General features: G+C 43.9%; 1 protein-coding gene across 1 annotated transcript; it reads left to right on the top strand.

The window, feature by feature from the left end:
- DNAJC8 (DnaJ heat shock protein family (Hsp40) member C8) lies at positions 849–23,182 on the top strand. The gene is made up of 9 exons (XM_005676779.3): positions 849–955; positions 4,288–4,389; positions 11,690–11,746; positions 14,789–14,855; positions 15,372–15,466; positions 17,005–17,076; positions 19,780–19,871; positions 20,868–20,943; positions 22,365–23,182. The coding sequence occupies exons 1-9, from the start codon at positions 878–880 to the stop codon at positions 22,485–22,487; spliced, it is 762 nt and encodes a 253-aa protein (XP_005676836.1). The 5' UTR covers positions 849–877; the 3' UTR covers positions 22,488–23,182.

Genomic DNA, 26,818 nt, shown 5'->3' with positions numbered 1-26,818 from the left:
CAGCAGCAATTTCATTTCTAGGTACATACCTCCCCCCAGTAGAAAACTGGTACTCACACCTTCATAGCAGAACCATTTTACAATAGCCAAAAGATAGAAACAACCCAAATGTCCATCAACTGACAAGTGAATAAACGAATTGTGGTATACACGTATGATGGAATACTATTCAGCCGTAAAAGTGATGAAGTAATGATGTGTGCTATATTTTGAAAGAACCAGGGAAACATGCTAAGTGAAAGAAGCCAGACACAAAAGGTCACATGTTGTATGACTGCATTTACATGAAACATCCAGCATAAGTAAGTCCATAGAGACATTGGCAAGTATGGGAAGAAACTGCTTATTAGGTACTAAGTGTCCTTTTGGGGCGATGCAACTGTTTTGAAACTAGACAGGTGGTGATTACACAATACTGGGAATATACTAAAGACCACTAAATTGTTCACTTTAAAATGGTTAACTGTATGGCATCTGTGCATGCGTGCTAAATCACTTCAGTCTCCGACTCTTTGCGACCGTATGGGCTGTAGCCTCAGTCGTGTTGTACTCTTCGTAACTGTAGGCCGCCAGGCTCTTCTGTACATGGGATTCTCCAGGCAAGCATGCTGGAGTGGGTTGCCAGGCCTTCCTCCAGAGGATCTTCTCAACCCAGGGATCGAACCCCTGTCTCCTTATGTCTCCTGCCGCTGGTGGGTTCTTTACCACTATCGCCACCTGGGGAACCCCAATTTAAAAGTTTATTTAAAGGTATCTGGCTGGGCGGCGACCCCTTTAAGAGACGCAAGGAAAGGGCCGGGGTTAGAGAGGCGGGCCTGTAAGAATCACGTGAGGTGGCGCCTGCGCAGAAGAGTCACGTGGTCGCTGGGCCGGGGAAATGGCGGCTCCAGGAGAGAGCGGGGCTTCGGGTGGAGGAGGCAGCACGGAGGAAGCATTTATGACCTTCTACAGTGAGGTAAACACGGAATGAGGAATGGCGGCACCGGGGCGACCCCGCCCGGGGCTATCCTCCCACTGGGAGAAGGCAGTGATCCTCCTGGCCTGGACCGTTGGGCGGCCCCTCCTGTCTGGCCTTTTGGGAGGTGGGGGATTCGGGGTGTGTGTGCGTCTCCTTCTGATACTGCAGGGGGGATCCCCTGGAAAACTAAAAGGGGGCGGGGGTCTGACGTCTGAGGGGAGGCGTCGAGTTTGGCCAACGAAGTGCTTGGGCGCGCGCAGAGTTCCCCAAGTTCGCGTAGTCGGGTGCTTTCTGCGACTGGGAGAGTGGGTCTACCTGGAGGCTGGTTAAACGGGTTGGTCCCCCATTGTATTCAAAACGGAAGCACTCTCTCCTCTTAGTCCTCTGTAGTGAGTTTTAGTAGTAGCTATTTCTGACCTTCGAGAACGCTAGGCATTGTGCATCATGCCTTGTAGGCACTGTCTCCATTTTACAGATGACATACCTGAGGTTTAGGGAGGTGAAATAATTTGTTCAAGGTCTTAGAGCAGATAATAGTTTGGTATCATGTTAGGACCGAAGTAAGTTTGGTTTGAGCCTCATTTACTGTCGCATCTCCATCGGGTACTGCTTAGTAGTTACTCAGTGAATATTTGTTGAGTGGATGAATGAATAAAGAAAAGGATGGCTCTTGGAGTCATAGGACCTGGGATTGGATTTTTGCATGGCTGTTAACGTGACTGTGACAATTCTTTCAAGCCATTGATTTTGCTAATCAATTTTCACGTTTGTAGAACGAAGTTTATTATTAAAACGAGTTTTAATGAGGGTTAAAAGAAAGTTTCATAAAATATAAAGAAGAAGCTACTTTGTAAAAGTTAAAAACAAGGCTGGATGTGAACTTCTTTAGCTTGGTGTGGATTTGAGGAATGGAGTTGCTCGCCACCTGGCTGTGATGTATTCAAAGTTAAGCACCGTGTTACATTCACCTTTTATCTCTGGTATTTGTAACAGTGCTTGCTACATAGTTGGGTTTCCCTAGTGGCTCAGACGGGGAAGGCAGTGGCACCCCACTCCAGTACTCTTCCCTGGAAAATCCCATGGGCGGAGGAGCCTGGTGGGCTGCAGTCTATGGGGTCGCTAAGAGTCGGACACGACTGAGTGACTTCACTCTCGCTTTTCACTTTCCTGCATTGGAGAAGGAAATGGCGACCCACTCCAGTGTTCTTGCCTGGAGAATCCCAGGGACGGGGGAGCCTGGTGGGCTGCCGTCTATGGGGTTGCACGACTGAAGCGACGTAGCAGCAGTGGCGCAGACTGTAAAGAGTCTTACTGCAGTGCGGGAGACCCGGGTTCCATCCCTGAGTCGGGAAGATCTCCTGGAGAAGGAAGTGGCAACCCACTCCAGTATTCTTGCTCGGAAAATCCCATGGATGGAGGAGCCTGGCAGGCTACACCATGGAGTCCGACAGGACTGAGCGACTTCACTTTTGTTACATAGTAGTTTCTCCGAAATAATACATTTTAAAACAACATAGTACGTCCATTTATAGTCTACTTTCAAAATGTCTCATTCACTTTGAAGTGTTAATTTGCTGGTACCAGTGTTTTCTGGTGGCTCAGATGGTAAAGAGTCTGCCCAGAATCTGCTGGTTATATGGAAGACCGGGGTTTGAACCCTGGGCGGGGACGGTTCCCTGGAGAAGAGAACGGCAACTCTCCAATATTCTTGCCTGAAAAATTCCATGGACAGAGGAGCCTGGCGGGCTACAGTCCATGGGATTGCAGAGTCAGACACGACTGAGTGACTAACAATAATGGGTACTGAACAATTATAGGGGAACTTGTTTTAATTTCTTAGTTTTTTTTTTTTTTTAAAGCAATCCTGGTTTGTTTAAATTTTAATGTCGGTTTTGTTTGTGAGCTGTATTGCACAGATGACTTTTTTTTTTTTGTGGGACGGAATATTTTCTCCTGGGGGCAATGACTTATGACTGTTTTGCTGTAGTTTGCGCTCATCTTAGCTACTCGTGATTATGAACAGAACGGTTTTCATGAAATGAGTTATATGCTCATGGGCTATGGGTTTCATATTAGGTACTGTACAAACATCATGGGTGTCTGATTTTCCCTTTTGTGGCCCCATTGAAATGAGCCACATCTCTTAGGAAACTCCAGCAGTGCTAGAGCTTGCCCTGCAGACACCTTTTTTTTTTAATCTACATATTCACTGGCATGGTTTGTTTAATGAGAGAAAATGTCTAAAGGAGGACCATTTAATCATCATTCAACTAATGTTTATTGAGCACCTGATATGCACTTCGTCCTGTATTGTTTAGCTCCTTGGAGAAATGGTAGTTGACAGCAGAAAGAAGAATCCCGTCTTCATAGGGCTTTCATCTTACAGAGAAGGCTGAATAATGAACAGATGTATAATATAGTGTTAGGTAGTGGTAAGTGCTATGAGGAAAAATGAGACTGGGAAAAAGAGAGTACCGTCGAAGGTGGGGAGTGGTGTGCTGTTTTACAAGAGTTAAGAGGGAAGGTGCTGAGAAGGAGTAGCTTTTCCTGTTATTGAAATCCTTTCCAACTCTGTTTTGGCCATAGAAATAAAGATAGTATATATACTATGCCAGAGGTTCATTCCAACTAAAATTTCAGTTCTGACAGTGGCACCAAGGATGTTTTTCTGGGGCTAGCCTGGTGCTTGTTCTCCTTGGTATTGTGTTCAGGTCAGGGATTTTTCTATTAGAGTTAGAAAGGTAGAGTTATTTGCTCCCTCCCACATACTTTTTAGGTGTATTTTTTTTAGTGTCTATTTCAGTGTAATTGTATTTTTCCTTTCTTAAAAAGTTGTGAATTAAGTTCGAACATTCACAAGTACATCTTCCATCATTAGAGTAGAAACTCTTTGAAGGTAATAGCTGTGACATATTTATTTTTAAATCTTCTTGCTCCCTGCTCTGGAGTCCAACTGTTGGGGTTAAAATTCTGGTTTATAACTTAAGTGATTGGGCAAAAATCTGAGTGGTTACAAAAAAGTTGAGTGGTTACAAGTCAGTTGACCAAACTCTTAGGTTGTTATCTGAAAAATGTGGATAATGGTGGTACCTACCATAAGGGATTGTTGAGAGGAATCAACACCTGTAAAGTTTTTGTAATTTCACATTATATTAAGTCAGTAATTGGTAGCTGTTGTAATTATTCCTAAAGTGTTTAGCAAAGTACCTTGAACATGTAGACACGCAAATAAATGTTTGCTGACCATGTCGGTGAGTTACTTGTTGAGATGACAATTTATAGTTCATTACTGAGCTTTACTAATGAGGTTTTTATTCCCTTTATTTTAGGTGAAGCAAATAGAGAAGAGAGATTCAGTTCTAACATCCAAAAATCAGATTGAAAGATTGACTCGCCCTGGTTCCTCCTACTTCAATTTGAACCCGTTTGAGGTGAGCTGTCTGATGTTAACGTGGCCTGCAGTAAGGAATTTTACCTAGCTGTGGGCAGACTTACTTCAAACACATACCTAATTGGTACTATGCATAGTTGGAATTGAACTTGGGTGGCTTTATTGTGAGCAGAGCTTGCTGTCATCTTTTAGTAACGCAGATATATATAGATTTATTTTCAGGTGCGATGGAATAGCTAGCCTTGGTAAATTTAGGGTCTTTGATTTAATTTATTTGTTAAAACTTTCCTGTTTCACCACAATAAAATAACTCAACAAGCAAAAAATGATCATATAGACAAGGATGTACACTTTTGAATTTCCTTAGTTTTATAACTTCAAACATTTCCTGATGGTAAAAGTAATTCATGTTTCTTATAAAAATTAGAAATATACAAACAGCAAGAATAGTCATGTATAATTCCATCTAAGAAAACACCTGTTTATTAAAAAAAAATTTTTTTTTTGAAGTATAGATTTTTTTAAAAAGTATTATTTATTTACTTGGTTGTACTGGGTCTTCATTGCTGCAAAGGGTCTTTCTCTAGCTGTGAGTGGGGACTGTTGTTCAGTGAAGTGTGCAGACTTCTTGTCATGGTGGCTTCTCGTTAGATTCAGTTTATGCAATGTTGACAGGAATAGCACAGAAGTGACACTGCATTCTCTCTGTCACCTGTAAAGTGGAACATGATTTTGATTTAGCCTATTACTAATGGTGTTAAGTTGACCTCTTAAAGAAGTGCCTGCTAGGTTTGCTTATGAAATTAACTTTTTTCCCCTTTCTAGGAACACTTTGAGGATGTGTGAATGTACTGTCCTTGTCGAGGTTTCAGTTTATTCATTTGTCAGTGTAGACCTGGGGTTTCCTATTTTATTCAGTGGGTTATGATTCAGTATTATTTATTCTGACACTCAGATATCCCAGATTTGACCAGCAGGTTACTTTCAAGCCAGCGCTTGTCTTTTTTTTTTTTTTTTAAATCACTGTTTGATTCATAGGCACTCTTGTACTTCTCTGAACCCAGCCTTGAGTTAACCATTTCTTTGAGGATCTCTTGAATTCCTTTTAATGAAGAATGAATTTTAGAAGTCGAGGTTTGGGTGCTGAGCGTGCCCGCTGCCATTGTCATTACTCCCAGGCCCTGTTGGTAGATAGGGCTAAGGCGTTTGTGTGTCTGTGTGTGCACACACATACAGGTATTACATAAAAGTTCAACCCATCAACACAGGGTTTATTCCAGGACGTTTTCCTTCCAGTGTTCATAGTTCCCTTCTCTGATAGCAGTCTGGCGCCTGTTATCTTTATTTTTTAAAGTACTGGTGTTTTATTTGTGCATTTGGCTGCCTCGGGTCTTCGTTGTGGCACACAGGATCTTCCCTGCGTTGTATGGAATATTTGGTTGCGTTGCGTGGGCTCCCTAGCTGTGCCACACAAGCTTGGTAGTTGTGGCACGCAGGCTTAGTCGTTCCTTGGCCTGTGGGAACTTAGTTCCCTGATCAGGGGTCAAACCCTTGTTTCCTGCATTGCAAGGCAAATTCTTAACCAAGGCCCTCCCACTGTCTCTAATATATATGTTTACTTAATTGATGCCCCTGTATGAATCTGATCTCCCATCCCTTCCCTCATGTGAATGCCCTCCTCTCCCTGCTTCACTCTCACACCAACCGCAGGTTGCCTCGCTATGCAGAAACCCCTCTCCCTACCTCTGAACTCTCAACTCCACTGCCGGGTCACCTGCACCTTGGGTGTGGGTCTCACCTGGCTCTGCCTTCCGTGCCTGCCTTCCAGCCGCCGGGAGCTTTCTTCATCCTTCTTGGGTCCGGCATCCTCCCCACCAGGCAGGCATCCTTCCTGTCCTGCTCTGGCTTTGACACCCCGTGTTAGGCTACCTTCCTCTGGGAGCACCCTCGTCACCTTTCTTGGGTTCTGACTTCATACTCCAGGTCACTCCCTGCATGGAGGTCCTCTTCACTTTGCTCATGTTCCAGCTCTCTGTGCCAGTAAAACCTGGGCTCCTGGTCTCGGTTGGGCTGCTGTGTTACTTTGATGCCCTCCTCCGTGGACACCCACCTCGCGGTGCCTCGGCTTGCACACCCCGTGCTAGGCTTGGGTTTCGTGGAGACGTCCTTGTTGGGCTGCTGCACTCTATGCCCATCCATGTTGGCAGTCTCACCCTGCTTAGGCTCTGACACCATGGGGCAGGCTGCCTGTCCATAGAGATGCCCTCTTCAACCCACTTTGGCACTTCCCGTCGAGCTACCCTTCTGTGGATGCTCTTCTCACCCAGCTTGGGTTCCAGCGCCACGTGACTGGCTGACACTCCTCCTGGGGTTCTTGTCTTCTTTGTCCCAGATAGACTGACGCTCTCCTTTGGCCATCTTGACTTCCTACCCGAAGTGGATGTCTACTTTACCTGGTCCCACTTAACATATTTGAAAGAGAAGGAGAAAATGAAAAAGCTGAAACTTAATCATAACTAATCATTAATTAAGCTTAACTTAACTGATCATTAATCATTTAGGTATGATTTTGGGGAGGACAGAGAGGAAGATGATATATTTGAAAGGTGATGAAAGAATTTGGCGGTATATCCATTCTGTTGTATTTTAAATTGAGATAGTGTATACTGTGAAAGGGGATCACTTGATTGTATAGCTTACCCCTTTATTCGTTAAGATAATTCGTGTGTTCTGTGGAGATGTGGTTGATGAGGAGTAACGCTGTTGGGACTAGCGTGAATGCTAGGATTTTGCTGTCCTGCCAGTAATGGAACTTCCTGCTCCACAGCTCCTGTCCTGTAGGAAGTGTGTGTGAATGTGTAAAGAATAGGTAGGGTTGCACACTTGAGGAGGTGCAAGGTGGTGTTTAAGTCTGTAGGACTCCATGACTGTCCGTTAGAACTTTTGCCTTTTTTTTTTTTTTTTACAAATATGCCGGCCACTGTGTAGCGTGGATGTCACTGTCGACGTCTTTTTAAATTGAAGTGCAGGTGACATGCAGCGCTGTGCTAGTTTCAGATGTGTGGCAAGGTGATTCAGTCATGCATGTGCGTGTGTGTGTGTGTAAATATATATTCTTTTTCAGATTCTTTTCCATTTTAGCTTATTACAAGGTATTGAATATAGTTCCCTATGCTGTATAGTAGTAGGTCCTTGTTGTTTATCTGTTTTATATATAGAAGTGTGTATCTGTTAATCCCAAATTCCTAATTCATCCACCCTCCACCCCCATTGTCTTCTTGTAAAGTTGACTTTTGGCCCTAGGTCAGGATTAGGTATTCCTAGAAATTTAGGAAATCTTTCTGTTGAGGGGAAAAAAAAAAATCTTCCATTTAGAAAAAAATCTTCAATTTAGGGAAATACTTCTGTTTCTTCATGGAACAACTGGAGACATCTAAATGAATCAGGCTTTTCTCTAGAAGTAAGCAGACTGGTCTTTTCCTGGTAAGAAGAAGTGATGTCATAATAGCTGTCCTGTTGGCTGTAAATTGAAATGTGAGTAGTCGTCCTATGTACCATTTTATTGAGCAGCAGGTAGAAGAGGGACGCTGAGGGGTCTTATTACAGGAATTCTAATCCACAGGGCATTCCCTGTCCCCGCCTCCTGCCGTCAGTGCAGCTCCCTATTTGGACATATTTCTAACCTTCAGCTATTAAGCGAGCATCTTTCTCTTATGCATTCTAAGAATGTTTCCTCCCCCACTTCCTTTCATAAGCTTAGATGAATCTGTGCTCCTGCTGAGTCCTGCCTTCTTCATGTTTCTTTTTTCTATTTAACTTTAAAGCCCCAGAAGGCAGCACCGCAGACTTTTGTTTTCTGTTTATCTTGTTTGGCACTTTGGAAAGAAAGATATTTGTCTCACAGGACTCTGGAACTTGCACATTATTCACAGGTCAGAGAGTTCAGATATGACCTAAGACTGGATTTCTCTTTCAAGCAGAAGATCCTAAAGGTGACAGTTGCACTTTGTTTGAGTTCAGGAACTTACATTGATGTAAATACCACAGTCAAGCGTTTTCCTTTCTGTGTGATGATTTATTCACTCTCTGAGGTCCAAGACTGTGGATTTTTCTTTGCAGCATCCCCAAAGCCAGAGACATAGTAGGAGCTCAGAAGAATCTTCCAAGAGTCTGAACAGACCTGTGTGCTTCCTTAGAGTCATACTGACTGACATAGTATTTATCATTTTGGTAAGAATTACTTGTGACTTGTCTGTTCCTTCCTTTGTGGACCGTAAATTCCAAGAGAACAGTAGTGAGCACAGTATCTAGCAATCCGTGTTGCTTATAATTTGTATTGAATGTATAAACTGGCTTCAAAGAGGTTTGGGCTGGTATAGGCCTGTTGTCTTTACTATGTTTCATGGCTACATATGGCACCTCCAATGCTTAAAGATAGGAAAGGAGTTGGATTAGCTAACTTTGAAGGCACTCAGTGACTACATGTTGCAGTGATCAGTGTATCTATGATCTGAGTCTTGGAAAAATAACTTTTGGCATGTGTCTGTGGGTATGTGTATATTTATACATTTTTGTTGTTGTTTAGTTGGTAAATCATGTCCACCTCTTTTGTGACCCCATGGATTGTAGCCCACCAGGCTTCTCTGTCCTTAGGATTTCCCAGGCAGGAATACTGGAGCAGGTTGCCACTTCCTTCTCCAGGAATCTTCTCAACCCAGGGATCGAACCTGTGTCTCCTGCATTGGCAGGTGGATTCTTTACCACTGAGTGACTGGGAAACCCTATATTTATACATACCCTCTTCATTTTTGCCAAATCATCTGAAAGGAAGCTGTAGACATTGATGCTTCATGCCTAGGTATCTTAGCATTCCTCTTCTCCAAACACGAACACGTTTCCACATAACCACAACACTATTACCACACCTAGGAAAGACCACATTACTGCAATTTAGTAAACATCATCGGGGATAGAGTCCACACTCAAATAACTCTTAATTGTCCTAAAAAAAAGCCTCTAAAACCCTCGGTTATAACTATTTTAGTTTTTAACCAGGGAACCAGTCAAGGTTTATGAAATACATTTGGCATGATTGGTTCTAGACTGTAGCTTTATTGAGGCTTTCTTTTTTTGTGAAGGCGGGATGATTTCTATCCTTTCATATTCATCTGAACACCTTTTTGGGTGTGCTCGACTTCCATTTGTTTGTTCCAATGCATTCCTTTTTTTCAGAACCAGGAAAGGTAGGGTTCTCTAAATATTTGTGTGTGTGCAGTTATCTCCCTTTGTCTGTAAATCTTATTTAGCTGTATTTTTCCTTTTGAGTGACTCCCCCCACTCCCAATTCCTTTCTCTCTTGGGGTGGTATGGTGGGGCACACTCATTCTTGAAAAGTCTTTGTTTTAAAGATTTTCCTTTTCCCTCATCCCCAGTTGTATGCCTGGTATTTGAGAATGGGTGTGCTCTTGTAGTAACCTTCAGAAGTCTCTTGAATATAGGGGTCATTCAGCCTCCTTGCCTACCAATAACTGCTGCTGTAGATGGGCTGTTTGAATGTTTGGACAGCTTGCTATAAATCTTGACATTACTTGTTGTCAAGTTTTTCTGAGACCCTGTAAGCATCTGACTAAGTTTGGCAGATTATTTTTCAGTTTTAACTTCTTTGGTATGTATTTTTCATTTCAAGATCTTTTTTTCTCTTTATCCCCTTTAATGACTGATCATCAGTTCTGTTAACCTCAAACACACTTATTTCTGACCTCTGTCATCTTTCCTAACCAGGAATCTCAAGCTGTAATATGATTCAGATCACCTGGGGATCTTGTTGAAATCTTGATTCTGATTCAGTCACGCTGATATGGGGCCTGCTCTTCTGAATTTCCAACAGACCTTCTCACCCTCTGCCCTTCCTTACACCTTGAATACTAAGTAAATAAATAGATGCTGTGTTGAATCTATGGAGTAAACTGTGAAATCATCTGGTTTAATTGTATTTCTTATAATGAACCCTTCTTTAAAAAACTGTATGTATGGTAATTTAAAAAATGTTTTCCCTTATTTATCTTTGCATTTCTAAGGGTATAGCAGCATGTTCAGCAGGTGGTAGCTACTGTGTAAATGTTTGAATGAATCTGTGCTGTGGTGGTGGCATCAGAATCCTTGATGAGAAATGTCAACACCAGGATACCCAGGGTTGGAGAAGAATGATAAAATTTGTTTTTAAACCGTATTGCGCAGAAAATAACAGATGTCCCTGCCATTTCGCTGTACGCTAGTTCTGCTGAGCTGGAATCAGAGTTTCCCAGAGTGAGCCCCAGGCAGTGGTCTCGGGTTTCCACTCTAGGTTGAGAACCATTGAGCTGTGTAAATTTTAACATGGAGCCAAGTTGCATTTCTGAATTGAGGTGAAAAATCAGGATATATTTAAAGTGATGAAAGGGAAGAACTTCCAACCAAGAATATACTACCTGGCAAGACTCTTGTTCAGATTTGACAGAGAAATCAAAAGCTTTCCAAACACTCAAAAGTTGAGAGAATTCAGCACCACTAAACCAGCTTTACAACAGATGCTAAAGGAACTTCTCTAGGCAGGAAACACAAGAGAAGGAAAAGACCTACACAAAGTAAACCCCAAACGATTTAGAAAATGGTAATGTGATCATACATATTGATAATTGCCTTAAATGTAAATGGATTAAATGTACCAACCAAAAGATAGACTGCCTGGATGGATGAACATGTGTGCAAGTACGTGTATCTCCACTTACCACATCACTCTACTTAAGCCTCCAAATTGTATGTAATAATTTTATAAATGTTAACATTATGGCTTGCAGTTGTAATTATCTTTTATTTAGTTGATTGTGAAAACTGATAAACATCTTTTACTGTTGTTAAAAAAAAATCAGGTAGTCTTGTGGGGGGGTGCTTTATTTGAAAATCAACAGTTTTTCCTCATTTAAGAAAAACAAATTATTTCCTTGTTGAGTTGCTATACTTTCTCCACATTTGCAAAGATAAGTAGAGGGTGGGTGCTCTACTTAATGAAAAGGAGTGAATGAAGGAGGAGGCATTTTTCTCATGGTCTGGAAGCGTGTACTGGTTATAGGGTAATTTATTATTTTTCTGATGGAGTGAAAGTAACCACTGAATTAATTGAGAACCGTGAAACACTATAGCTGTTACTCTGTTACAGGTTAACTCATTTCTGTTTCTTCAACATTTTTTAGAACTGTTCTAGAACGCTGACAACTGTTAGATGTCAATTATAATTATTGGGCATCTCTTAAATCTATAAATTCTTTTAATCTCTTTTACAGTTTTGATTTTGATTCTTCCAGGTTCTTCAGATAGATCCTGAAGTGACAGATGAAGAAATAAAAAAGAGGTTTCGGCAGGTATGGTACTCTATTCCTGTAATAGGTAGAGCTTGAGCCTTTTGAAAATGTGTTGAGCATGTGATTTTCTTCGGACTTACTGTTAAACAACTTTTGGGCGAACTTTTAACTTATTTTTTTTTACTTAAATTTTGTAATTCTCAAAACAAATTACAGTGACTTAATCTTAAATAATTGAATGATCATAGCTTACCTATGAATAGGATGAATTTTACATCCAAATAGAATCTCTCCAACCCCTTAATTAAGAGGGGAAAGTACAAGGTAGCGTAGAAAGCTTTCACGGAGTCATATTGTACAGTACTTACCAAATCCCCTGGCTTGGTAAGGGGATCATCTCTCTAGGAGAGAACATGTTAAATGATTCATAGTAGTGATTTACTTTTAAGATCCCATTCCTCAATAATTCTATCTTTTGTGAACCTATATGAATACTCAAAAGATACCTGATTTAATATAAAGAGTGCTTTCAGAAAGTTCTCTCAGAAAGGAGATCCAAGACCTCTGATTATTGCTCTTTCTAATATTCAGTAACTCAGGCTGTAGAGTTTGTAGTAGCCTTTTAAAACACCCTTCCAGTCTGGGGCTTCTCTGTTGGATCAGACGGTAAAGAATCTGCCTGCAACGTAGGAGACCTGGGTTTGATCCCTGGGTTGGAAAGATCCCCTGGAGAAGGGAATGGCTACCCACTCCAGTATTCTTGCTTGGAGAATCCCATGGACAGAAGAGCTGGGTGTTCTACAGTCCATCGGGTCACAAAGAGTCAAACACAACTGAGCGACTAACGCTTTGACTTTCAGTCCAGTTTTGACAGCTGAGTAACCCCCACCCTTTTCCTCTATGAGCTGAATAATCATACTTCCTCTAATGTCTTTGGAAATTAAAATTTCTTTATATTTCATGCCTTTAAAATTTCTTTTTTCTTCAACTTACATCTTTTATGTACTTTATTTTAAAAAGTTTTTTTTGGCCACACTGTGAAGGATGCAGCATCTTAGTTCCCCCACCAATGATCAAACTTGCACCCTCTGCTGTAGAAGCATAGAGTCTTAACCATTGGACCACCAGGGAGTTCCCTGTGATTGGTTTTTCAATACAGTCGTTGCCTTTCCATTGCTGACTCATAATTGTCTTCAGATCTATTATTAAGCCAAGGTGTTTTTAATTTTTGCCCACCCAGTCATTTCCCATGATATAACTTGATAGTTTTTTTTGGTTCCTGAGTTCTACTCTGCACTTATGTTCAGCGTTTGCCTTTTTTTCTAAAATTTCTAGTTTTCTAGTGTAGTACATTAGCAGTTTTCCCCAGTTAAATAAGCATTTATTCAAATTCATAGTCAAACCTTTAGACTATTTATGTAACAATACAAAGAACTCAGATTTTTTCTTTAGTCGTTAATAGGCCCTAATTGTTAAGAGTCTATGCTGGAGCTGTATGATTTGAGTTTCAGTCTTGGCTGTACCTCTTACAAGCACTGTGAGCTCTGGCAAATTACATTCAACTTTTCTGTGCCCTGTTACCTCATTTGTAAAATTCATGTAGCACTAGTGACTACCTTGGGATTGTTAGTAAGGATTTGAATGAGGTTACACGCATAAGCAGTTAGACTAGGTCTTCTTTATGTGCTATTGTTTATGTGTATTGGTACGCTAAGTTCTTTACTTGCATTATCTCATTTCATCTTTACAACAATCCAGTGATCTAAAGGTATATAGTATTGCCCCACTTATAGACGAGGAAACTAGGATTCTGGCTCCAGTAGTGCTGGCTTAGCATTAGAGGCCCACTTGCTTCCATCCCAGCCCAATCCCTGTGTTCAAGCTGTTTCTGTCTGTCAGTGACAGGTCAGTGGTTCTTAACCCTGGCTGTCTGAAAGGGTCACCTGTGGAGGGTTTTGTTTTTAATTTTTTAGTCATAAGAAGTTTTAATTATATTTTAAAAAGAATAAAACAATGAGAGCCCATATATTCACCATCTGTATGCAGTAGTTTCCTTCAGTAGCTGTGTATTTTTGGCTGGATTGTAAATTACAGACGCCGTGATACTTAACATCTAAATACTGAAGCAGTTATCCCACCAAAGTAAAGAGGACATTTTCTTTTTTCTTTTTTAATTGGGAGTATAATCACTTTACAGTGTTGTGTTTCTGCTGTACAACAATGTGAATCAGTCATAAGTATACATATATCCCCTCCCCAAAAGGACATTTTCTTGCATAACTGCCTGTCACACCTAACAAATCAACACCAGTTCCTTTGTATAATATCATCTGATACCCAGTCTCTTGCTGTGCTATGCTCAGCCATGCCTGACTCTTTGCCACCCCGTAGACTGTAGCCTGCCATGCTGCCCTGCCCATGGAATTTTCCAGGCAAGAATACTGGAGTGGGTTGCCGTTTCCTACTCCAGGGGATCTTCCCGACCTAGGGAAGGAACCCACATCTTTTGCGTCTGCTGCATTGGCAGGCAGATTCTTTATCACTGAGCCACCTGGGAAGTCTGTGATACACAGTCTATAGAGATTTAAAAGAGATTTAAAAAGTACAGATGCCAGTGACTCATTCAGAAGGTCTCAGGCTGGAAAGTAGACCCCTGTATTCCTAAAAATGTTCACAAGGTTCAGGCACAGCCGGAACTGAGAGCTACTGCTTCATATTAGAAATTCTTTCAGGAAAGAGATGATATCTCAGACCTGTTTAATCCTCTGTAGTGCTCCATGTAAGAAACATAAAAGGAACTTGGTGCTTTTCATTTTTCCCTTCCCTCACCCAAATTATCAGAGCATCTTCATGATGCCAGGCTGATATTTGTTCTCAGCTAGCTGTTTTCCACCTGTGTGCATTTACCTGTGGATAATTGAATGTTATTAAGGACTAGTGTAATACCTCTGGGCATTTTATGGCATTTATTAAAAAAAAAAGCTTCTGGCTAACAGTTTTTGCCCTAGTATCTTAGAGCTTTTGGTTGTAGAGAGGTGCAGTGCAGGTGAAGAGTTACTAAAAGTTCCTCTTACTGAAAAACTAACGTTTCTCTGATTATAGTTATCCATACTGGTGCATCCTGACAAAAATCAAGATGATGCTGACAGAGCACAAAAGGCTTTTGAAGGTATTTGTAAATTTACCTGCTTGTGAGTAACATTGTGTCAATGCTAAGGACTAAGTGTTCCTAGTCCTGGATCAAGAAAAGAATTTGTAGTTTTGTCTTCTGGTCGTGAAGAAGCTGTGGTTTTCAGAATAGTTGTCATTCAAAGCAGAATGTTACTGTTTAGAAATAGGCCTTAACTTTGCTTAGTTAAAACTTTTGTGTGCCAACAAAGGCTATTACTGCATAGGCTCATTCTTTTTTTCCTTTGAACATAAAAAATAATTGGAAGAATTTGATCACTAAATTAAATCTAGATATGGTGTAATTAGCCTTGAGTGTATATTTAATTTTCTTCCAAGGCTCTCAAAGAAAGTCATTGCCGTAGTTGTATGTTTTTAAATTAGTGTAACAACAGTAAATAATTTAACAAAGTAGGGAATGCTTGTAGATGGCACAAGTCCATTTGCACTGCCTGAGTAGAGTTCAGACTTTGAGAGGGTGTTTGCAGAAACAGTTAATTTCAATGTTTTGCATTAGCTGTGGACAAAGCTTACAAGTTGCTACTGGATCAGGAACAAAAGAAGAGGGCCCTGGATGTAATTCAGGCAGGAAAAGAATACGTGGAACACACCGTAAGTATTTATAGTGCTGCTGTGTTTACAGGAAGTATTGGTGTGCCTCAGGCACCCTGCAGGAGGGTAAATGTTACTGTTGACATAGCAACGCCTGCCTGGCCCGACTGCCCCTGTGGCCTCCGCTCCTTTGTGGTGGTTGTGGTCATGCACAGTGTGTGCCTGAAGCTGGCCTTCACTCCTGGCACTGAGGGTGCATGGCCAAGACGCTGCACCCAGCTCTTTCCCTAGCACTCCCGTGTGTGGAAAGCTCTTTTTGTCTTCTCCACCCTGTGCCCTGTTCTGAGAGTGGAACATTAGAGCAGCCATGCTGCTGGTTGGCCCTGGACTGTTATCCTTGTCTCTGTGAAAGAGCTGAAACAGGGGCTTGAGAAAGTCTGGCAAGGGCATGTGAGTACATTTTTATAAAAAAACAGGAGAAGGTACATGTCTGTGTTATAGCAGGGTTGGGAAGGACTCACCTGAAATGAATTCACTTATAGCTGGCTTTATTTTTTTGCCTAAATACCTAAATCTCCTGAGTGGTGGGAAGTGTTAAGAAACTCTCTTAACTATTTTCTAACTAGCTATCTTAAGAAAGGTCTTTGTTTTAATTTTTCACCTGGGGCAAAACTCTTGAGGCTGTTTTATAAGGGCAGTTTCTCTTCGGAATGAATATAGATGTGACCTTTTATTTGAAGAGCTTTGGTATCTATAACAACTGTATAACCAGTCATAGTGATGAGGCCAGTTTAGATGAAGGAAATGAGTAAAAAGAAGAGACAGACTGCCATAACTGTGTCTTGTTGGTCAGACGCTGGAATTCGAGGGCCAAATTCTGGTAGATACCCAGGAAAGAACCTGACCATTTGTCCACGAATTATTGTAATTGTTACCCTTCCTCTGTATTTTGCCTGTAAAGAAGCCACCACTCTTAGGCTGTCTGACCACAGGGTGGCAGTAGGGCCTTTCTGAGCTTGGAAGGCACTTGGTGTTTTGCTGGACTGAATGGTAATTTATTGGAGTAAGTGCCATTCTTATGTGAATGGATATATTTATTTTCTGGGGGGATCTCAGTGGTGGCCAAAATGATGTGAAAATTGTTGGTTTAAGGAGGTTTCCCGGTGACAGTTACCCGGAATGCAGGTGTAGAAATGCCAGAAAACAGTCATATTTGATACCGCAAATTCTGTAGCTTCTTTAAAACTTGACAGATCTACTTTCTTTGCTATAAACACGTAACCACGACCCCTGAAAGATAAATGCATAATCTGTTCACTGTGTCAAAGACTCTTTGGATCTGGCCTGGGATGTGAGTTGGGGACAGCACCCCTGTTTGTCCCCTGGTGTTGGATTTTAGATGAGGTGGAGAAGGGACCCCAGTTCCTCGTTTTCTTCTATTGCATTGCTGGTTTGGAGGGGAGGCAGGGGCTTATCTTTTTTCAATGCAGACTTTTTGTTACAACTGTAGAAAGGTGCACACATCATATGTGTGCAGCTTAATGGATATTGTCAAAGTATAAGTGCTCATTTTTTGATGGAAAAAAAATTCTTTTTAGGTGAAAGAGCGAAAAAAGCAATTAAAGAAGGAAGGAAAGCCTACAAATGTGGAGGAGGATGACCCCGAGCTGGTAGGTTCGAAATGGGAAAGGCCACGCCATCTCGTGTGAATGCTTCACAGCCGCTGGGTTAAAGAGAGGGAGGTGTGAAGACTGATGCGCGCATGCTGGAAGCAGTTTACCTTAAAATGTTAACACGTACATGCATTCTGCCTTTGGAAAAATCCAACTCTTTGGGGGACAGAGGACTATGGCTTTTCCTTTGAGGATGTGTCTGCTTGTTGGAGCTCACACTTGACTTTATAAAACACTCAAAGCATCGTCCATGGTTCCTGCTTTTAATTTCTCCTGAAGAACATCGCACACTGAGGTACCTGTGAAGCAGACCAAGAGCAGAATCCTAGATTGTTGTTTTCAGATACCTCACCTGTACCTTGAATTCAACAGCAGTTATTTTTAGAGTCTTATGTTTGACTCTTTTCTGAAGCATTCCACTTGGTTTTAAAAGAACCAACAAGGGCTTCCCTGGTGGTTCAGTGGTAAAGAATCCACCAGCCAGTGCAGGAGACGGGTTCGATCCCTGATCTGGGAAAATCCCACAGGCCTTGGAGTAACTAAGCACATGTGCCACAGCTACTGAGGCTGGGGCTCTAGAGCCCAGAAGCCTCAATTACGGAGCCCACGCGCGGCGGCTCCTGAAGCCTGCGTGGCCTGGAGCCTGTGCTCCGCAACAAGAGAAGCCACCCCAGTGAGAAGCCGTGCACCGCGGCTTGAGAGTAGTCCCTGCTCGCCACAGCTAGAGAAAAGCCCATGCAGTCAGGAGGGGCCAGCAAACAAACGCACCAGCAAGCATTTGTTTTTATGACCACATTCATCCATTTCTGTGATGTTTTAAGTCGCCTAAGCACAGTGCAGTTGCAGCTGGGATGGTCCGCTTGGGAGCAGACACAGTGACTCTGGGCGCACAGCTGTCTCCCAGCTGTGGGCACCCGTCGTGCTTCAGGTATATGCTTCAGGGAGATGGCAAGCATCGGTCGATCCTGTGGGCTCTTCAGTGGGGATTGGTTAAGAGAGAGATTCTACTTATATATTTGTGTCTCATTGCCTCACTAGCCTGAAAAATGTCAGGTCATCTTAATCTTGCCTCAAGTTAGGTCAAGTAACTTGACCCACACGCTTATCTTAAACGATTCGCAGAGGGGCAGCTGTCCTGCTAGGGCTGCTTCCTATCAGCTCCTTCCATCAGCAGCTGGCCCCCTCTTCTGTGTGGCAACACTGCTTCTTGAGAACTGTTAGGCCATCTTTTCTGCTGAATTGTAGGTTTACTCCATTTCAGTATTGTAGTTTTTTTCTCCTCAGCCCTACTTTCCCTTCTCTTTATGCTTTTTAGTCTTTTCTGAAGACTCATGTATATTCCTTGGTCCTTCTCTGTTGTTAAGAACCTTAACTTTTTTTTAGTTATTCCCCTCCCCGCCCCACCCCCTGCTCCCCCGATTATAAAGGAACACATGCTAATGATAGAAGATTCAGAAAAAGCAGAGAAATATGAAAAAGTTAAAATCACCAGAAACGGTTCATCCAGGAACTTTAAAAAATATTGAAATATTCATATGGCTTCCGTCGCCTCTTTCATTGTCCTTATTAGGGACTGGACTTTGTCAGCATTGCTTTCCGTGAGCACTGCCTGGCAGGTAACAGTGTTCAGAAGTGATAGTAATTTGAGGATTCCTTTGTTTCCCTTTTTCTCCATATATCACCCGTTGCTCTAGTGTCTTTGAGTTTAGGATATAAACCCTATGAAATCTGCATGATGGGTTATTTTTTTATATTTCTTCGTATATTGAAATATACAAAGTGTTTATATTGTGTTACAAATATAATATTGTGTTATCTGTTTCTGTCAATGTGTGAGTCAGAATACAAGTTCAACTGCATACAACTGAGACCCCAAATGATGGTGGTTTGAACGAGTCGGTGCTCTTTCTCTCCCCAGTGTAGCCGTCTTTGGGGACATGGCTGCTGGACTGTGTGATTTGAGGCCTCGGTGTCCTCCTTTCTGTAGCTCTGCCGAGTGTGTCGACTTCATTCTCGCAGTCCAGGAGATGTGGTCACCCTCACGCACGGCAGGTTAGAATGAGAAGGCAGGAAGGAAGATGTGTGCTCCCTCCAAGAACATTCCAGAAAGTAGCTGCATCACTTCTCCTTACAACTCATTCGCTGAAACTTCAGTTACATGGCCACAACTAGCTACAGAGAAGCCTGGGAGATGCAGGCATTTATGCTGGGTGGCCATGTGCCTTGAGATAAGGGATTGTGCAAGAAGGGGGAAGAGATAATGGGGTGAAGATGGGGATAGCTAGTAGCTCTGCCTCAGTCGAGAGACTTCCGGGACCAGTCTGCTTGATGGCACCCTCAAGTGGTACAACTAGGCCTCAAGTGGCCTCACTCAGACTAATTATGAAATATGTGTAGAAAGAAAAATTGGAGATTATTTTTGCAAGTTGGAAAGGGCCCTCTGAAATTTCCATGGTTCTGATAAGCAGGTTGAGTTGCTTTTGTTTTCCTCACTGATGCTTTTTTACCGGAGCAAAGCTCCTCTGTATCATCCTCATGTGGAAGAGTTCATAGATGTATGTGTTATTTATCTCCCAGGAGAGAGCCAGCATCAGTTTTTCCTTGTTGGTCTAATTTGCCTTTGTCCTAGGCTCTATCAAAAAATATTTAATTCAAATTGCTGATGAAATATTTACTTTTCTTTTGTTCTTTTTTTTGTAGTTCAAACAAGCAGTATACAAACAGACAATGAAACTCTTTGCTGAGCTGGAAATTAAAAGGAAAGAGAGAGAAGCCAAAGAGATGCATGAAAGGTATATATTGGTATATTCGTTTAAGCCATGTCTGAATACCTAGATTAACCAAGATGGTCTTTGGGGATTTTTCTGATGAAGCAATTACTCTGCAGTACATCATTTAAGTACTTGAAATAGCAAAACTTTGGAATCACCAGGGTAAGGAATTCTGTCAGACTTCTGGGAAATATTGAATAGGTTTGTCCTTAGGGCGTTTATAATCAAGAGTGAGTGTGTTTGCTTCCTGATTTCCTGGAGTGGAGTAGGCAGTTACTAAGGCCAGAGCCTTTTGTGTGAATAGTGGCTGCAATTTTGGTGAGTATTTAGTACTGTACAGTGTGATCTCTTACAATGTACTTATTGCCCTAAAATGTGATTTGTCTTCCTCATCAGAAATCTCGAGGCTGGGGCTTCCCTGATGGTTCGGTGGTTAGAACTCTCTGTTTTTCACTGCTGAGGTTTTGGTTCGATCCCTGTTGAGGGAACTAAGATCCCAGAAGCCAAGCAATGTGACCAAAAAAAAAAAAAAAATCTTGAGGTTAATTTAGTTTACATATTTTGTATTGTTGATTGGTGTTCAGCAATAACTAGGTTTTGTTAGTTGGGATTGTGTGAAGTGGCTTGTTTGGGGATAGGGTTTTGTGCAGAAATCCTCTTGAACGAGAACTTTTGCTGCTGTGATGGCCACTCATGGAAGTAAGGTGGCCTGGGTTCTCAGGATGGCTTTGTCAGGGTCTGAGCCCAGAACCTCCAGTTAGTGTTGGCTGGGCTTTGATGACCTGATCTGTCTGTCTCTGTAACGGCAGTGTCTGTATTTTGCCCCGCAGCCCTGCCACGGTCTCATCTGCGTGTTTTAGAATGAGACATTCGTGAAGTGCTCTGAGCCCTTTCCAGGAGAACCCTAGGGAGTTGTCTGACTTTGTATGCTGGCTTCTGTGGGGAAGATGCCTAACTTGTATGGTTAACACAGTCTCCAAGTGCCATCTAAATCCTGTGGTTTGGTTTTCCTCCTAGGAAGCGACAGCGGGAGGAAGAGATTGAAGCTCAAGAGAAAGCCAAACGAGAAAGGGAGTGGCAGAAAAATTTTGAGGTAAATTTCCAAGGTGACGGGGGACTCTTATTCCAGAGGGAGAAAGCTTCCCAGCTGAGAAACTTGACTGCTGGGCAGCCCCAGGACTGCCTGGGGCCGACTGTCAGGGAGGTGGTGCGTGTGGGGAAGAGTAGGGGCTTTGGGGACCGAGTCCTGGCTCAGCCGCCTCTCTGCTCTGGAGCTTGTTGGCAGGGGTGTGACAGGCACAGCTGCCAAGTGGGCTCAAGACAGTGGTTCACACATTTAATTTAGGGATAAACGTGGAGCAGTGCCCCACTTAGAGGTCTGTGAGTAGAACCCGAGGTTCTTGTAACCCCTAGTGTCCTGCCTGCAGAGAGACTTTGGGCTTGATTCCTCTTTGACATCCTGGTTCATCCATCAGAGGCTCAGCCCGGTTTCCTGAGTTGAGCCACATTTGGTCTTATCTTCTGTTAACATTTAGGATTCAGGGTAGGGATTGGCTAACCAGAGATGCTGGCTTTGTTTCTGTCCCACCGCATGTGTGCAGAGAGCGAAAATGAGAAGGCCCCTCTGTAAGGGGGAAGGATTCCTGTGGTCCTCCCAGCACAGCCGGCCAGGCATTATGCTGGTTTCACATCTCCGTCCAAATTTTAGGGGGCAGAAGGAGGGTGTGGGGGAAAGAGTGACTGTACTGTTGGCCAGACAGGTGGCTTTGAGAAAAGGATACAGCCTGTGAGCCCTGGTGTCTTTGTTTGTGAAGTGGCATGACACACCGCAGCTTTTGGTGAGGGTTAGAAATGCTGTTGCTCAGTCGCTCAGTCGTGTCTGACTCTACAACCCCATGGACTGCAGCGCACCAGGCCTCCCCGTCCTTCACTATCTCCCAGAGCTTGCTCAGGTTCATGTCCATTGAGTCGGTGATGCCATCTAACCATCTCATCCTCTGTCATCCCCATCTCTTCCTGCCCTCAACCTTTCCTAGCATCAGGGTATTTTCTCATGAGTCAGCTCTTTGCCACAGGTGGCCAAAGTATTGGAGCTTCAGCTTTCTCCACAAGAGTGCTTCTCTTCAGCACAATTTGAAAGCATCAATTCTTCAGTGCTCAGCCTTTTTTTTAATGGTCCAACTCTCACATCCATACATGAGGATTAGAAATAGCATGCACTGTTATTAGAAATAGCACTAAATACTTAGGCCAGAGGTCCCCAGCAAAGGATAGCCTCATTGTCATGAGTTTTACTCATCTCATCCTCCTTTTCAGCTTGTGGCTTCTCCTGCCTTCTTGGGGGTGGTATGACTCTTTCTTGGGCCCATGGAAGTGGGGGGAAACCTCTGCTTTGTTATACTGTGATTATTCCAGAGGACCAGGCCAGGTCGGCATACAATGGGGATGGCAGAGCAGGTGTAGCTCTTCCTTTCTCCAACTGGTTTCCTCACCTCAGACCCTTTTTGTGTTTAGGAAAGTCGAGATGGTCGCGTGGACAGCTGGCGAAACTTCCAAGCCAATACGAAAGGAAAGAAAGAGAAGAAAAACCGGACCTTCCTGAGACCACCAAAAGTAAAAATGGAGCAGCGTGAGTGACCGCCAAGGGTCACGGCCACAGAACCTTCCCCAACTGTCTCCCTCCTGCTTTGAAGGACTCATTCTTTCCTCCCATTTTCACCCCAACATAGAGTAGTATTTGCTTTTTAGTCCATTTTGTTTTCAATACAATTTAATACCGATCAGAGTAATTCTTTTGTACATTGAAATGGGGGGCTTGGTTTAAAAAGAAACCTCCCCCCACTCTTACCCCCCAGACCAACTGGGACCGGAAGGGGCTGCCTTCTCTTCCCACAGCCTGTAACTTAATGTTTTGTACTTCACTGAAGTGTGCTGGTTAGAAGCGTCGTGTGTAGTTTGTGGAAATCATCCAATTAAACACGCTGCTGACACTGGTGTTGCCGTGAGTTCAGAGACAAGCCTGGGCCACCTTAGGAAGCCCCCTCGCTTCAGTTCCTTGCTTCTGGGCGTGGCGTCCTTCGAAGCCCCAGATCAGATGGGAAGGCCGCCGACACCCAGAGCGGTCACTGAACGCCCCGACGTCCCTGGAGTTCGGCATGTGCTTTCCCATCTGACTGGCCAACCCGCGTGGCATGAGGCTCCAAGCCACCCGACCTGTTCACTTTCCAAAGAGCTAGCCGTGCTCCATCCCGTACCGTGGTGTCCTCGCCTGTCTGCATTTGTTAGTGGTAATATTCTGTATGTGTAATAAATTTTTATACCCTAACCACCCATGTACTATTGCTCAGGTATTATTATTCCACGGGTGGGTCTCTTGTTGGGCTTGGCCCAGCCACAGAGTGCTTTGGATTTGGACAGACCTGGCTTCTGACCATTTATGTGCTGAACCTTAGTTTTTTGCACCTGCAAATGGGAATATAGATCACTGGCCCCTTTAGGGAGGATTAGCTACAGCTTATATAAGGTAGCTACCGTAGTGCTCAGCGGGTGTTGCCAGTGTTATTTCTGTGTGAAATGAAAATACTGATTCTTTTGACGATTAAATGAAATAGTATATGGATGCATCCTGTCAATGGTATATATACTCTGGTGTCCTGCTGGCTGAGAGAGACAGGACTAGCCCTCGGGAGGGACAATGCAGAAAGAAAGTTGACACCTGAAATGTGAAGATAGAAACTGGGTGACTTGAAGCTAGACTTTCACAAAGTTTTGCAGTAAAGAATTTTAGTAATCACCGAGGTACGATGTCTTGTAGTGTTGAGAGATCCTCCAACTTCTGACTTGCTTCTCTACGGGAGGGGGCAGAAGCTTGGGTGTCTTACTGTCCTTCTAAGTCCATCTGAGTCCAAACTGCAGGTGATGAGACCACCAGGGTGGCTGGGTGGGGTTTTAACTAAAACCCGACGGGGATGGAGAGAGGAAACTGTTTAGTCAGCCTGCGGAGTGATGTCTGAGGCAATGCTGGCCAGCCTGCGGAGTGATGTCTGAGGCAATGCTGGCCTCCCTGCGCTGGGAACATCCGTATTGTCTCTTAGCTTGAGCGTCCCCCGTCACTCCAGGATGGGTGTGTACTTGCCCACCCCTTTCCTGGAGGTTATGTGGTGGTCACAGTTCAACTGGCTTTTGTAAGCTCATGAGGACCAGGCCCTATCTTTGTCCCCAAGGAGGTTGTGTCAGTGATCAGCTCCAGGTATGCTTGTGAACCCAACAAATATCCTGGCTTAGGAATAAAACGTGAACGCCATGGGCCCTTGCCACTGACCTCATCTTCCTGGAGCGTATGGGTGGTGAACCGGCATGAAAGGTTCGGTGCATCCACTCTCCGAGGAGGGGACCTTTGGTCCTGTTCTAAGTAGTCGGGAGTGCTTCCTGGAGGAAGTGACCTTTTTGAAGTTGCACACAAATGGGGCCTGTCTTCTCACAGAAGTCTGGCGGCAGGCTGTTTCCACGGTTGTTCATGACCTCAGCAGTGCCACCGAGGAGCCTGGCTCTTCCTTGGCCTCCCCTCTCCTCTCAGGACTCACCACCTTACAGTTGCAGCATCTTGGGTGGTGGCAGCACCATAGCTCACACCTGTTGCCAAGCAGAAGGCATCCAGCAAGCAAAACTTGCCCCTGGAGGTGTCATTGGCCCAAAAGTGTACAATGTGGCCACCTCTAACTGTAAATCTGGGAAAACAGCAAAGGAGGATGGGCAGCCCATAGACCAGGGTGTGCCCTTAGGACTGGATACCTACTATTTCCAGTAAAGGCTTGTTGGCAAGAAAGGAAAAAAGGCAGATTGACTGGCTTAGGACAGGACTTGAGGGGAAGATGTTTCCATCAGAGGGAACGGTGTGTGCAAAGCCCCGGAGGGAAGAGTGTAGAAAATTCATGGAACTGAACACCCTTTTGTCATGCCTGGAGCAGAGAAGTGGGGTGAGGTGAGACCAGAGAGATCAGAAAGTCATAAGAAATTTGGGTTTCAGCCACGACATCCTCTTTTCCCAGACGGACCAACGCCTTTCCATTTCCCTTCTGGCACAGGGTAGCCACAGACCCACTTGGGAGGTCAGCAGTGGTCCCAGCCCATTCCCATTGCTCAGAGCAATCTTTTCAACGATGACTTTTCCTGAGAGAGAGGTGTGCGTTAGGCACTAAACCAGCTATGTTACTTAGGCCAGGCATGGCTGTAGCAACTGGTCCAGCCCCTTCATCCGTGAATAGTGGAGGGGGCTCCTCAGGCAGGAAAGGCTGGATGGAGGCACGCCAGGGTCCAGAAAGAATGAGAGGCTAGATGAACCACTTAATGCTTCTTCCTGCAGTTTGCTGTGAATAACAAAGAGGTGTTCCCAGCACCGCCCATCTCCCCGCCTGCAGCTCACTGCTTGCTGCCTGTGGGCCACCCTACACTGAGCCAGTTAGGGGTCGCACCCGGGCATTTAGGCCTCAGCTTCATCACGTGTCAAGTGAGAACCGTCCCTTTAAAAAGAGGTGTAGCAATGGAATATTCCTCAGCCATTAAAAAGAATACATTTGAATCAGTTCTAATGAGGTGGATGAAACTGGGGCCTATTATACAGAGTGAAGTGAGCCAGAAAGGAAAACACCAATACAGAATACTAATGCATATATATGGAATTTAGAAAGATGGTAACGATAACCCTGTATGCGAGACAACAAAAGAGACACAGATGTATAGAACAGTCTTTTGGACTCTGTGGGAGAGGGCAATGGCGGGATGATATGGGAGAATGGCATTGAAACGTAAATTATCACATGTGAAACGAAATGCCAGTCCAGGTTCGTTGCATGATAGGGTGCTCAGGGCTGGTGCACTGGGAGGGAGGTGGGAGGGGGGTTCAGGATGGGGAACACATGTACACCCATGGCAGATTCATGTCAATGTATGGCAAAACCAATACAATATTGTAAAGTAAAAAAAAAAAAAAAAAAAAAAAAAATATATATATATATATATATATAAGTGAGATGGATAGCTGGTTAAAATAAGTAAATGAAAAATAAAACGAGGGGCAGGACTTCCCTGGCGGTCCAGTGGTAAGGAGTCCTGCTGCCAGTGCAGAGGACGCAGTTTTCATCCCTGGTCCGGGAAGATCCCCCCTGTTGCGGGTAACTAAGCCTGTGTGTCCCCACTACTGAGTCCGCGCTCTGGAGCCTGCAAGATGCAGTTACTGAAGCCCGCATGCTCCAGAGCCTGTGTCCCGCAGCAAGAGAAGCCGCGGTGATGAGAAGCCTGTGTATCAACAAGGAGTAACTTGTTGCCACAACTAAAGAGGGTCCGTGCACAGCAGTGAAGACCCGGCGGAACCGAAAAAGGCATAAAAAATGAGGAGTAACCACTGAAAGCGTCCGTCTGGACACTCAAAAACCCCCACCCCAATCCCACGGCTGTGGACTCTCCGAGGCTGTCTGGGGCTGCCACAGATGGGCACCACCTTCTGGCCCCTCTCACGGACTCCAGGTTGGAGAGAGAGTGTGTGTGTGTGAGAGAGAGTGTGTGTGTGTGTGAGTGTATGTGAGAGTGTGAGCGAGTGTGAATGTGTGTGAGAGTGTGTGTGTGTATGTGAGAGTATCTGTGTGTATGTGAGAGTGAGTGTGCGAGTGTATATGAGTGAGTGTGTGTAAGAGTGTGTAAGAGTGTGAATGTGTGTGTGTGGGTGTGTGTATGTGAGTATGTGTGTGTATGTGAGTGTGTGTGCGAGTGTATATGAGAGTGTGAGTGTGTGTGTGTGAGCGAGTATGTGTGTGTGAGAGTGTGTGTGTGTGTGTGTGCGAGTGTATGTGAGAGTGTGTGTGAGAGAGAGAGAGTGTGTGTGTGTGTGCGGATGGGTCTGGACCTGCCCTGGGTGGAACCTCAGTGACTCCTCAGCCCCGCTTTCATCCAGCACATCCACCTGATCTCTCCCC

The sequence above is a fragment of the Capra hircus genome, chromosome 2, assembly GCF_001704415.2.
Source record: "Capra hircus breed San Clemente chromosome 2, ASM170441v1, whole genome shotgun sequence".
In the NCBI taxonomy this organism is placed as follows: domain Eukaryota; kingdom Metazoa; phylum Chordata; class Mammalia; order Artiodactyla; family Bovidae; genus Capra; species Capra hircus.
The sequence above is the reverse complement of the archived record's forward strand: the minus strand, read 5'-3'. Positions and strand labels throughout refer to the sequence as shown.

Coding starts and splice junctions, on each gene's coding strand:
- DNAJC8 (XM_005676779.3), top strand. CDS start 878: ATGGCGGCTCCAGGAGAGAGCGGGGCTTCGGGTGGAGGAGGCAGCACG. Junction 4,390..11,689: donor TCAATTTGAACCCGTTTGAG/GTGAGCTGTCTG, acceptor TGATTCTTCCAG/GTTCTTCAGATAGATCCTGA. Junction 14,856..15,371: donor AGCACAAAAGGCTTTTGAAG/GTATTTGTAAAT, acceptor GTTTTGCATTAG/CTGTGGACAAAGCTTACAAG.